General features: G+C 43.2%; 1 protein-coding gene across 4 annotated transcripts in view; it reads left to right on the top strand.

The window, feature by feature from the left end:
* Window positions 1-12,628: 12,628 nt before the first annotated feature.
* The window catches only part of LOC307235470 (transcription factor COE1-like), a gene marked incomplete at its 3' end in the record, with an annotated part of 62,607 nt that continues 60,859 nt past the window's right edge, over window positions 12,629-14,376 (top strand). For all 4 annotated transcript variants that reach the window (XM_080007579.1, XM_080007581.1, XM_080007582.1 and 1 more), the window contains exons 1-2: window positions 12,629-13,044; window positions 14,144-14,300. In XM_080007579.1, the coding sequence (XP_079863705.1) occupies window positions 12,911-13,044; window positions 14,144-14,300 (291 nt within the window). In that variant the 5' untranslated portion in view covers window positions 12,629-12,910. The remainder of the gene's footprint in view (window positions 13,045-14,143; window positions 14,301-14,376) is intronic.

Genomic DNA, 14,376 nt, shown 5'->3' with positions numbered 1-14,376 from the left:
AGGTACCCGGGCGTTCACCTGGACAACAGACTGGACTGGAGATGCAAAACTGAGGCTGTCTACAGGAAGGGACAGAGCAGACTCTACTTCTTGAGGAAGCTCAGGTCCTTCAATGTGTGCAGCGAGATGTTGCATATCTTCTACCAGCCTGTTGTGGCTCCGTGCAGTTTCCCCTGCAGTCATCTGTTGGTGTAGCAGCATTAGAGCCAGGGACTCCCAAGAAACTGAACAAACTGATAAAGAATGCTGGCTCTGTGCCGGGGACTGCTCTGGAGACCCTAGAGCTGGTTGTGGAGAGAAGGATGTTGCATAAGCTGCTGAGCATCATGGAAAATACTGCACACCCCCTACACAACCTATTGCTCAGACAACAGAGTGTCTTCAGCCAGAGGCTCCTTCAGCTCCGCTGCAATAAGGGCCGTTACAGGAGGTCATTCCTGCCACAGGTATAGCACCTACAATGACTCCTCTCTGTGCCAGGAGAGGAAAATCCTCTGAATGGCAATGCACAAGGCCCCTTTTTCCTTCACATTTAAGTTCTACTTTTAAGCTTTATCTTTCACTAAGTTAAATTCTATTTTATTCTATTTATTTATATTTGTTATTATTTAGTTATTTTATATGTATATACACATATGTATATGTGTGTGTATCTGTGTGTATATATATATATATATATATATATATATATATATATATATATACAGTGTATATATATAGTAATTGATTAAAACACAACGTGTGTGTTTGTAAATTATGTGTGTTTTGTCATGTACAGTGTATGTCATTGCTGCTGCAACACTGAAATTTCCTTTTGGGAATCATAGGGTACCTAGTATTAGTGAAAATTCCGTGCAGGAGTGGCCGAAGACAACTTCCTTGAGGCACTCCATGTTTCACATGTTTAACATCAGAATAACTTCCATTTAAGAACACCTTTTGCCTTCTATCGCTCAAATAACTATCTATAATAATGCAGATGGAGAAAAACCAGAGCATTTATATTTTTCAACAATAACTCGTGATCAATGATGTCAAAAGCTGCAGAGAAGTCAATCAAAACTACTCCCATAATTCTCCCCTCTTCTATTTCCTCAAATCAGTCATCAGCCATTTGAGTTTAGGCAGTGGCTTGTCGAACATTTTTCTGTGTTGGAAATCAGTGACTTTTTTGTTATTGGCACTTCTTTGGATATTTTCCGTGCTTGTGGACATACATTTTCATTAAATATTCATTAACAATGTGTGTGACCATCGGAGCAGTTAGTGAAGCTACGGTCTTGAGAAGCTTGCCATCAAGGTCGTCAACCCCAGGTGGTTTGTTCTTACAAGTCATTAACATTACATAATACAACTTTAGTGACACCAACTTTCCTTGAATTAATATCTGCACTTTTTGCCTTCCATAATGTGATCTATTAATACATACGAAAAGCATATATATTATGACGATCACAAGTAGTAAAATAGGTTTTGAGTTAAAGCCTCGCTGCTCATATTTTGTACAAAAAAAGAGTTATGTTTAGTATGAATTTTATTTTTTCTTCTGATTTCCACAAAAAAAAAAGTTTCATAAATAATAAACCACTGTACATAGAATTTCTCAAAGCAACGGCTGCTGCCTCAACAAATAAAAACGCCCTGAACAAACAACACACAGCTGTTGTTGTGCCTTGGACTGCCCCACTGTGATCTCACCACATTGTCGAAATACCTCCGCCGACCTGTCAGGTCGCCAAAGTTCCCAGACCTTCACATGAAAATGAAACCGATAGTGGAGGGCGACGTCACCTTGCGTCATTCTATTGCAGAATTACGCAGGACGTCCAAAGGTCCTCAGTATGTTCCCCAAACCCTGCGGATCGCCCAAAAGAGTTTGAGGCGCCTCTCCTGTCTTTTGTCGCCTTCCGCCTCCAGGGTTTTTTACAAGCCGAGTCCTGGTCGGCCGTACTTTTCTGTTTGTGTGCCGGGGGAATTTTTCCTTCAAAACCTGAAAAGTCCTTATAAGTCCAGGCTCCAGTCCAAAAATCTCCAGTGTTTCAATCGCGGCGTAATGAGTCACGAGGAAGTAAGAGTGCCGCTCTGCTTTATCGTCTTCCATTGTCGCTGATCAACAATAAACAAGTTCAAGGAAAGCAAAGGCTCCTCGCCAGGGTAGTTATAGATAATATTAATAGGATTATAATGTTTTTTATCAACTTATTATTATTTCTATTTTTCAGATTTGATGGTGAACCGCTTTGTGTTCATGTATTACTTTTCTTCTCACCTTCATTTGTGTTCAAGAGAATTAAATCCACTTTCTCCGTTCTTTCAGATGAAGTCCGCAATTCTCTGCGTCATCTGCACACTTTTCCAAGTCCACGGCAAGAACCCGAGAAACCACCGGACGCTGTCGCCAAACGGTAAGTTTCACCCCGTCGACATTCGAGGTAAACCCACCCGACCGCTCCGTCCGTCCGTGTAATCCGTCCACCGTGCGTGGTTTGTGCAGTTCTGCTGTTGCATGTGGACGGCCTGCCGGGGGGACACCCTCTGAGCTGCCTGGACCCAGGGGAGATGGCGCGGAGGGGCCTGCGGGACCGGGACATCTTCTGGAGGAAAGACGGAGCGGAGGGGACGGCGCGGGGGAACTCCTTCCAGGTTGTGCTGGAGGAGAGCTGGGGAGGGGGCAACTACACCTGCCACAGCGAGGACGGCGCTCTGCTCAACCACACGGCGGTGCTGATCCGGAGGAAAGTCTCCAAGCGGAAGAAAATGCTCGTTAAAACCCAGAAAGGTACCCTTCTCCTCGTTCATCTCCTCGTCTAGCTTCACTCCCAAAATCAAAAAAAAATATATATTTTTTGTGTTTTTTTTTATTATTTTGGTATTTCTTATTTACTTTTTAACCTTATTTAAAGTAGGGTTTTAGATGAGATCGGTGCCCATGGGAATATTCAGGATTTTAGTAGTCATTCATCCAATTTTCACGTTATAGTGTCATCTCTGTTTTGAGGTAGGATGCACGTGTATGAAATAAATATTAATTGGGAGTTCAAGCTTTGATGTTGTTTGTGAATAAAATCACATCGGTCAGTAACCGACGTCATTACAAGCCGGTATCCTGGTTCAACTTTGACAGATGCCAGTATTTGATAATCCGTCAACCATGTTTTCCTCTGGTCGTAACTACAGTCAAAATACACATCCCACTTCTTTCACTCCAAAACCAGTTGTGTATATTCATGTAAATGAAGTCTATAGACCATGAATTCCAAAAAGAAGTGGCGAAATCATGATAATGACATTTCACGTATGTGTGTGCGCGACTGTGTGTTGAAAGATTTCATTAAGTGTTCGGCTCGGAATCACAATGGAGAGTTCTTTTGCTCGTGGAAGTGGCAGCCCGGTCGCCGCGGGGAAGTGGTCACTGTCAATGCTCAGCGGTAAGCCCAGGAAACCTCACTCCCTGGCGTTCCCGACAACGTGCGTTTCGGACCAAGTAACGGCGGCGGGTCCTTCTCTCTTCGCGCAGCGGGCCCGGCCCTGCCGATTGCTCCGTGGACGCGGGGGACCGGCGCTGGACCTGCTCCCCCAGAGAGAGGAAGGGCATCAGCTGTTTCCTGGATTCCAGCGGGTCCGGGATCTCCTGCGTGGACTCGCAGCACTGCCCCTACGCCGAGGAAACCCAGCCGCTCCACCTCACCCTCTACGTCAGGAGCCGCCAGTTCCGGGTGGAGACCTACTACCGAAAGTTTCTCCTGACGGAGATAGGTGAGGAGCGGCAGGGGTCTGGGGGGGGGGGGGGGGGGGGGAGGAGTACCGCGATCCCTCTCCTGGAAAGGTCTTTTTTTTTTTTTCTTTCCGTCTTTATACCTTTTCCGGCTTTTCCTTGTCTTTCACTTTCGTCGCTGCGGCCCTGTCCGAAGTGAGACCTGACGTGGTGAAAATCAGGAAGGTCAACGAGACCATGATAGAGTGGCTCCACCCGAGTTCTTGGAGCACCCCCCACTCCTTCTTCCAGCTCGACTTTCAGGTCCTGGTTGTCAGTCGGGGGTGCAAGAAGTGTGCGGATCCATGCACACACGCTACCGGCAAGAAGGTGAGACAGAGACCCTGCGCAGTACGACACAACAAGAAGCTTCCCTCCTTTGTATGAACCTGTGTTGGTGTGCGGACCGTCACAGCTCGTTTTCTTCCAAAAGGTGCTGCTCAACACTCAAGACCTCGATCAGTCCAAACTCAAAGTGACGGCGGTGTGTGTCCGTGCTAAGGACTCCATCTGTGACTCCCCGTGGGGGGAGTGGAGCCACCTCAGGTATGCCCCCGAAATCCGAATCCCCGAAAAAAAAAAAAATAATAATAAAAATCATTCATAATGAGTTTTTGAGAATTTGCAGCATAATAAGGTCAGTTGTTTGTTTCGTTACAGACTGAAGATAAAGGCACAGATAAAGGAAATGAATAAGTTATCTCTACATTTCTGTCCCTGAAAGAGTCAAAGTGCTTTATTTATTCTGGCTGCATATGTGTAGTTTATACACACCTTTAAGTTATTATAGTCGAATCATTAAGTTATGATTTTTCTCAATTCTGAATCATTGCTTTCAAAATTTTCTGATTCTAAATCATGGATTTCAGATAAATGATCATGCTTTATATTGAACTTTTTAATGAAATAAAATACACATAAAATACACATTTTATGTATATTTTTTTTCTGTGTATGCAAAATAGGACAGTGGGAACCTGTAGCTCTAACTGTAAAGTACACAGTTTGAATGTATGTAAGTTTGAATGATTGTATTATTAACAAGATGTTAGTAAGATAAATAGTTCTCAAAAATTCCATGTAGGAAGTCCAAGCAGGAGAATGTATCACTCTTTGACCTGATTGCCTACTATCGGTTCATGACTTGGCTGTTCACAGCTCACTTCCCTGCCATTAAAGCAGAAGCGTTAGGAGGGCAAAAAATTCCACTGATGTTTTAGACGACACATCTCAAAACAAATGATTGTCCATGGGATTATTCTTTTTTTTCTGTAATGTTTTTGTAATTTTGTCCCGACAGTGAAATTATTGTCAGGAAATGTTTTCTACCTTGGGCTTTCACTGCCTCAGCACACTTTCAGTCTCATTGCGGGTTGTGTTAGGATGGTGGATTGTGATTGTCATAAACACCACGTCCTTAATTATTCTTTATACGTCCGTTTTCAGTGATCAGCCTTTTGTTTACTTCTAAGTACTGTCCCTCTTTCATGCTATATTGTGTGTTTTTCTGTTTTAACCACTGTTCCATTTTAGGCTTGATTATAAATTTTATATATTGTTTTCAGTAGGTCAAGGTAACAACGTGAGTGAACAGTGTTATAATATCATACTGTTATAATATTATAATAATAATGATAATTATTATGATAACAATTATTATTAGTGGTCCAACCTGAAGGGCGGGAGCCCTGTTGTTTTTTTTTTTAATTTTAATTATTCTCCTGGCCATCCTCTGGCTGAAAGTGCCTGGCGCAATTTTGTGTTTGTCTTTAAAGCTTATTTGATGACCAACATGTACGGTTTGAGTTTGTTTATGTTTTCTTCTGATGTTAGTTATGTTTACTTCCACTGCATTGTTCAAGTACTGTACTGTATGTTACATAAATGTTATTTTTTCCTCGATGTATGTTATACTTGACACAATATTGAAACTTGAAAAGTAACTTTTTGTATTTGTGTGTTAAAAATCGAATAAACAAATTTTGAAAAAAAAAAAGAACAAAAAGAAAGTGCCCGGCACTTAGAAACCGTCGAGCCCACGGGCACAAATTAATAAGAATTGTATTCGGGGCAGTCTGCACATGCTGTGGTCCGAGTTTGAACAACTTCAGACTGTATCTGTAGGAGTTAGTAAAAAAAAATTTCGGAAGAGAGGAACTGGAAGTAGCGGAACCGACCTCGTGGTGGTGTAGAGTGCTTTGTGACATCATTATCCAATTTGGTGTATAATATATGTATAGACCTCTGAAGGGGCTTTCACATAGGACAAGGTGGACACTGCGCTGCTCTCTAAAGTCCATTGGTGTGGGAAGGACGATGTATGATCTGTGTTTACAAAACGTATATAGGTATGGAAGTATGTATATGTATGTGACGAATTACCCTCTTGAATCTTGAATCTTGAATGTGGGTATTTCTGAAAACATAGTATTCCCTCTGCGCAAAAATGGTGGTGTACAACGACTGACATTAAATCTAGCATTTGTAACTACTGCAGATATTAAATCTGCCCACTGGACTCTTCAGTTGGACTTTTAACTAAGGGAGTATAAGACAAACTCTGACAGACTGTACATACGCAGAAGCTCAGAGATGATCGCTGTTAAACATGAGATAGGCGTTGTGTTTGGCGGATAATGTAGTTTACAGTCTTCCTGAATTGTCGTTAGTTTTGACAGAAACGTGTCCAGGCGTTCGGTAGCTCGCTCCTCGTGCCCGGTCCGCGGCGTGTCCCTCACTGCGGGGACAACAAACCCTGTATTGCTTCCTGGTCTTCCCGGCCAGACCTGTAGTAAATGATTGAACGATCCAGATTAAGAGCAGGGGAGTTTGAACGCACCTACGTCAAAAGGGAACACCTTCCCTCCACAACAGACCGATGGGAAACCTCTCGACCTCTCCGGAGAGAGAGATAAATGAAAACATTGCGAAGCCATTATCTCCAGTTCTCTCCCCCCGAGGCTCCTGCTCACTCACGTCACACCTTTCTTGACCTTTACTTTACTTTCTTTAACGCGTTTTTTTTATGCTTTTGGACCTTCTGTTTCCACCTCCACCAGCACACCAGCCCCCCCATAGTGCTGATAGAACTCTCATTTTAATAATATATTTTCCTGTCATCATGCGGCCACGTGACACCGGTAATTTGGATGTTGCGTTTGCAACGCGGGTAATATAACATCATCTTTTCGCTTTTTAAATGTAATACCAATCCAACAATCAAAAACACCTTCAGAATTTCTAGAAACTCCAGATATCTATATTTTCAGTCTTCCTGAATTGTAGTTAGTTGTAACAAGAATCATACAAAATGACACAGTGAGAGGTATTACTGTATTACACTTTGTGTTTACTTCTTCTAGTTTGCTCAATAGCCTCCAACTCCTATGAGGTGATCGCAACAGGCTATTCGACTGTGGAAACAATTGAGTTGACTGCCGACAACCTCAAATTGAGACCTAAAACTGATGTTGAAGGACGTTGCCGCCCTCCCACCACGAACAACTGTACGTTATACACCGTCATCAAATGGCTTCCTTGTATTTTCCCATTTCTACAAAGAATAGAATTAGTCGCAATTGAGGCCGTGCTCCTCTCAATACTCACGACAAATACTCTCGCAGTCTTGTTCAGGTTGGCAAAATCCGTGTCAAAGTCATAAAGATGGCTGCAGCAACCGAATGGTGCAAGCTCATGGAAAGGACATCGGATTGCCAGAACGCTCCTTCCCTGACGAAGCTCAGTCTCTGGGAAGAGCAGATGTGACAGTTTCCCCTCCCACCCGCTACCCAAGTGGCGTTTTCAGGGAACCTTCGGCACAGAGACACAGACGACGGGGTTGTAGACACCAGTTTATTGTAGAGAGTGGGCTAGTTGGAATAAGTCCGGGAGCAGATAGAAATGTGTCATGACAAGGGCTCCTCTCTCCTGAGTGAGTGTGGGGATGGGGGTTTTACCTGTTGCTCGTTAGACCAACCAACGAGCAACGCGTATGCAGCCACACTGATCCTGGGTCCCCATTTACCTAGACCCAGGACAGGTGTGGCTGCTACAACCACACCATCCCCGCATCACAGCAGATTAAATCAGTGAAAGATGCCCAATCCTACTCAAAAAAGACCCTAACGACTCCGACGCCAGGGTAGCACCGTGTATGTGGCATGCACAAAGAACAATGGAAATTCTACTTATGTCAGAGGTGTCCGTCCCAGACACTGTGACTGACATGAATCTCCAAGGGGAGGGATGGTTGGAAGCAGTCGTTAAAATCACCTTGGCCGCTTTAACAGACACGCAGACAGTATGTGCCTGTCGTGTGGGGAGGGAAACAAGGCACATTCGACAATTCCGGCCAATTCCACCGCTCTCAAAGCCGTAAGGGTAGCCAACTCAGTGCTTCATGCCAGAGCAACATCAGTGGCACTCTAAAACTAAACAATGACAGAATGCTTACTGTTACAGTAACAACGCCAATGTCTGTACCGCAGAAAGACTTGGAGGAGTCACGTGCTTTGTTGCTCTGTCCAACTATTTCGACCAGCTGTTCAATAAAACGCTTACCTTTCACTAGTTGTCATGCTTTTTCCACCATTCAGATTGCTCCTCCCACCCTTTTGTTATTACTCCTCCGACAAATTTGGCACACCTGTGATGGTGGCTCAGGGCGCATTGTGACACACTCGGCCCTCCGCCCTCAACAAAATCTACAGCGTTGCAAATAGGCCTTGAACATCATTACGTCACAGCCGTCACATAGGGCACAGCGACTAACCTGGACCCCGTGTATTGCTGCCTGCAGCTATATTTATTGTTGTTATTGGCCTGCAAATGAGTTCTCAATCCAGACTCTGGTGCGCGGTGTCCCGACAGTGGAGCGAGCTCCCTAGCTCATTCCGCTCTGCAGAGACACTCACAACCTTCAGTAGACCCTGCTCTTTCAGGAACTACTCCTGTCTTAGCTCCAACTAACTATTCTTGTTTCTGTTGATATTGACTCAATTTGTTTTAAGTTGTTGTAATGACATATTGCACTAACAACATATAAGTACTTATCAAATTGCACCAACATATCGTTAAATAAAACTTTAATTTCTATTCTGATTCCTTACAGCTATCTTCTCCTTGTATCTGGTTAAATTCAGAAATAGGTGCTCAGGCACTTAAATTAGAGGTTGCTCCAATGGTCGCTGTATGCTTTGATTGTTTCTAGCCTCTCATGTAAGTCCCTTTGGACAAAAGCATCTGCTAAATTAATAAATAAAATTAAAATGTAATGTCATAATTTATAATAATTATTAGTAGTAGTATTATTAGTATTATTATTATCGTCATTAGTATTATTATTATTATCACCAGCAAGACGATGGATGACTAGATGTCTTTAAATGTATAAGTAAATGTCATGTCATCTTCTACCACTAGATGGGAGTATTGCACTGAAAAGAAGTATAGTTCTGCTCCGTTCCAATCGCTTTTACTCAGTGAGAGTAGCATGACCTGCAGTGATTTGGAGAGGAGACCTTTTATTTGGAAAATATGTGTAACACGGTGAGAAAAAAAACAAACCGATAATTTTTAACAGCGTGTATTATTTTTATTGTCTGAGGTTTTGAAAATGTCTTGGCTCACAGAGAACTTTGTATACAGTCCCCATTCGTTTCGACAAAAACATAACTTATGAAATAATGTGCTTGTTTGTTTGTTCTGCCTCCTGTGTACAGTTATAATTATTTAGGTACGTACAATCAAAACATCATATGGTATCGACGTGTAATTCTGTATGAATAAACCTGCGTCACCGACATTGAGCTAATTTGCCGGGACGGCCCCTTAATTTGCCTCATTTTATGTATAGAGCATATTGTAAGACATAAGGCTCATTCTCATAAGCATATGCCCGTTTTTGAGTGTGTTTTTTTTTGAGACACAGAGTCGTTTTATGAGTCTTCAATTGAATCAGGCAATTATTATCATCAGGCCAACCTCTTGATTTACGAGAACATCTGGTGGTTATACGCAAGGCTGATGTTCACGCCTACAACTAGCCTTCCCAGATCACAATTAATTCAAACTGCCTAATCGAGGTGGGCCGTGCAGCACCCTCAATATCATTCACATATGCTTAGATGTGAAGATGTGAAAAACTCAAGCAGATACTTCAAGTGCCCTACTCACACTTAGACGCACACGCACACACACACACACACACAACCACACACACACACACACACACACACACACACACACACACACACACACACACACACACACACACACACACACACACACACACACAACTATAGGAAAGTATGTACACGAGCACCCACCCACACATTCATCAACCCTGGCACATTAATTCCTTGCTTGTTGTTATGATTCGACTCTATGCGAAAGGCTTAACGAATGGAGTTATTGTGCAAACCCTTCTGCCCTGGTGTCATGGAGTTGGTAAATCACAACATTTAAAATCACCGGATCAGCAGGCCCCAACTGACGTCTCTGTTTTTGGATACTTAGATGGTGATATTTGGGCTTACAAACCGTGTTGGTGCTGGGGGGGGATATAAATACATGCTGCCCCAGAGGCCTCAGCTCTCCAGCCTGCCTGCATGCCTGCCGAGGCGGGGAGATCATGGCCGAGCGAGCCGGCCACAATCAAACAAATGTGCTGAAGGATAACTCTGAACGTGTGCGAGTGTGTGTATGTGTGTGATTTTATGTATTTACGCTATGTGTGTTTGCGTCTATGTGGCTGAGTGTCCTTCCTTCTGCTTTTCTGTGGTGTGTGTGTGTGTGTGTGTGTGTGTGTGTGTGTGTGTGAGAGAGAGAGCGAGACATAGGCATTATGTCTCATGTTGCTTTTATTTGTCACTATTTCTTGTACCGTGTACTCACATGGTAAGGCGCTCACATTTCTCCTCCCACAGCAAGAGACAAAAATAAAAAAAAAAGCAATAGAGAGTGATCGGATGGTTGGGTGATGGAGTGCAACCTTCACCATATCCTGCTTATGATGTTGATGTGCTGAGCGTCGTGCACATTGCCCAGACTATTTTCCTAATCCAAGGTTTAACAAGAGGGCAAACTGGAGATTAAGAGACATGACCAATTTCAAAGCAGGAGCCGTGTTTGATCATTCTGGTGTAATCATGGCTCCAAACTAGATATGGCTATTTACTGGATATGCCCTAACAGCATTACTTACAAAATTACCAAAAATAAAGCTTGATATTATGTGTTATTTAAACAGCTATGACCTGGCGTGTCGGGTCACATGTATTTTTTAACTTTACTTCAACGTCACATGTTCAGAACAAAATCTCCAAGCTTAAATGTCCAGTAAACATAACAACATATCTATGATTACATGGAAACCGGGGAATGGTTGTGACATGAAGAAAGCTGGAATATTTAGCTGCCCTGAATTTGCTTGAGTTCAATATAATTTCTAGCTGAACCTCTTGAAATAAGGTTGCCATAAACAATCTTGATAAATGTCAGAGTATGTAGTCTTTTATCTATCTATCTATCTATCTATCTATCTATCTATCTATCTATCTATCTATTTATTTATTTATTTATGTGCTTGTTTGTTTATCTATTTATTTACTTACTTACTTATTTATTTGTTTGTTTATTTGTTTGATTATCTATTAGCTTTTTTTATTTTTTGTTTGTTTGTTTGTTCGTTCATCAATTAATTAATTAGTTTATTTAGATAACTGTATTAATCGTGTACAACATTTAATTGTATACAATATTAGTTGTATTTCTTGCAAATACTTTGATTCAACACTACACTTTATTTGATCCATACAGTATACAACACTGTATGGATCTCAACAAAGCTTATTTCAAACAATCATTAAATTGCAATAAACACACTGTGTGCACTTTGGCTTAATTGCACTGTGGATTGCAAATATGTCTCTGTATATATATAAAGCACATAACCACAGTACCATTGAAAAATATAACTGAGCCAAAATTGATAAAACAGATATGCAAAAGAAACCCCCCCCCCCCCCCAAAAAAAAATGTTTTTGCATCTTTTCCTTATCATCACATGGCTTTTTTGGTGTGAGAACTGGTCCAGGTGGAGCCTTAAAATTGTAGATCCTAGGAAACATGAATGGAGCTGATTCCGTTTAATTCTGTTTCTCTGTAGAGACCTGTTTTTTCCCTTCAGAGCATCTTTTGGTTCCAAATAAACTCTATGAACGCACACGCACGCACACACACACACACACACACACACACACACACACACACACACACACCACACACGCACGCACGCACGCACACACACACACACACACACACACAGAGTGTGGGACGGGGCGGGGCGGGGCCAGTGTGCTGCACAGCTGATCGCCCCCCCCCCCCCCCAGTTAAGCGCGTTTGAGGGCGTGGCTTCCACTCGTAGGCCACGCCCCTCCCGTCTGCTCCTGCCTGGCATCCCAGAGATGGTCCAAAGTGATTCCTCAGGGAAGAAAGGAGCGCAAATCACCCCAGCAGCGGATCGGACCGTAGGTGTGATTCTCCGTCTCGTAGTAAATAAAGAAAAGCAAAGAGGAGGAAGAAGAGGAGAGGAAGAAGAAGAAGAAGAAGAAGAAGAAGAAGAAGAGGGGGGGGGGCTCGCTTAATCTCCTTTAATTGCCCCTCACGTCGCGGACCGTTTGCTTTGGAAAAAGAACTGCTCCTTTTTTTTTTTTTTTTGCCACAACTGCACCTTTATCCCCGGAGGTGGGGTTGATCCCGCACTCCACTTCAGTTCCTCACGCGGTTGTTGTTGTTGTTGTTGTTGTTGTTGTTGTTGTTTTTTTTATTCTCCCCTTTTCATACCCCACCCCCCTCCAAAAAAAAAAAAAAAGAAATTGTTGACATGCGGCGGAGCAGCCCTGGATGCTGACAGCTCTCCCTCTTCCTCTCCTTCCCACATGTCGCGTCTCCTGTTTACTCCGGGAGAACAAAACTAAAGAGACCGCAACGGCACTTCGATCCCCGCCGCTCATCAAACGCGAGAGGAGGAGAGAGGAAAAAAGGAGAGAGAGATAGAGAGAGAGAGAGAGAGAGAGAGAGAGGGAGAGAGGGAGCGCAAGAGAGGGAGGGAGAGAGAGCCGAGAGGGAGAGAGAGAGACTAGAAGGCGCGTTTTGATGTTTGGGATCCAGGAGAGCATCCAGAGGAGCGGGAGTAGTATGAAAGAGGAGCCCATGGTGGCCGGAATGAACGCGGTTCGGACCTGGATGCAGGGCGCCGGGGTGCTGGACGCCAACACAGCCGCCCAGAGGTGAGTGCGAGGGCGGATGCGCGCCGCGCCGAGCTCCGCCGCGTGGAGCCCGGGTTCCCCGAGGACGGTGACGATCACCGGATCAACCGCTGATCTCACCGGCTTCAAGTTATTTTTTTTTAACTATAATAATTATTATTATTATTATTATTATTGTTATTATTATTATTATTATTCGTAAAAATCAACGCGATCAATTATGCACTAAGGTGGCGCGTCGTGTATTTTTTTTTTTCTATAAAGAAAACGCGCTCAACTCAATTGCATTATTAAATCATGTCAAACTTTCACAAATATTTGTGCTTTGTGCTTTATTTATTTATCGCTAATTATACCCAGGCCTAATCATTTTTATTTTCTTATTTGTGTTTAAACTTGTAGAAGTGGTCTTTTTTTATTTATTAGATCCAATGCAGTGATTTTACATAGTTCGGGGTAGAGCAGCTAATTTGATGCCTCCACGATGCATGCTATATATATATATTTAACTTGCAGTTGTAATAAAAACATATACTGTCTCAATGATACCTAAATGGACCCAAGGCACTTGCTGTTAAAGTGCGTTATTATTCCTGCTAGTCCTTATATTCCGTGGCTGGGATCGATTTAAGCAGATCCTTGAGGCTGATATTTCCCCTTTTTTATAAGAGCTCCACGAGATTTTACTTTCCTCTTTTTGTCACACACACAGAAACGCTCAGTCGCTGCCTTTTCCCTTTTTTCCCTGAAAAACATATTGTATTTCTATTGTAAACGACCACTTTGCGTTAGTGTAAAGAACACAAAAAACAACCGACGACAAACATAGAGATAATAAATTGGAAATTGTTATTTTCCTTTGTCGGCAGGCCTGTAAGCAATGGTTTTAAATATATGGCTTATATATTGTATTAATCAATCAAATTGTTCCCTCTGGCCCATTAGTCTTCCATAATTTAGTGCCGCATGCTTTGGTTGCAAGAAAAGGCTTTTTGTGTGTGTGAATCGGGTTGAGACTGAAGATATGAACGTGCACGTTTCACCCGCTCGGATCGAACACACAAACCCTCCTCATTTTTAACCCAAGTGTCCCGCTGTGTTCCCTGCCCCACGCGTGCAGCGGAGTGGGTCTGGCCCGGGCTCACTTCGAGAAGCAGCCCCCGTCCAACCTGAGGAAATCCAACTTCTTCCACTTCGTACTGGCTCTGTACGACCGGCAGGGCCAGCCCGTGGAGATCGAGAGGACCACCTTCGCGGACTTTGTGGAGAAAGACAAGGTGGGAGTGGAACTCCCCCGCCCTCACCCCGGGGACGCGGGGATAAATTCACCCGTGCTTTGTTGGCAGCCCCAGG

Source organism: Zeus faber (genome assembly GCF_960531495.2).
Source record: "Zeus faber genome assembly, chromosome: 10".
NCBI classification, from domain to species: Eukaryota; Metazoa; Chordata; class Actinopteri; order Zeiformes; family Zeidae; genus Zeus; species Zeus faber.
This window is presented reverse-complemented; position numbering and strand designations above follow the sequence as displayed.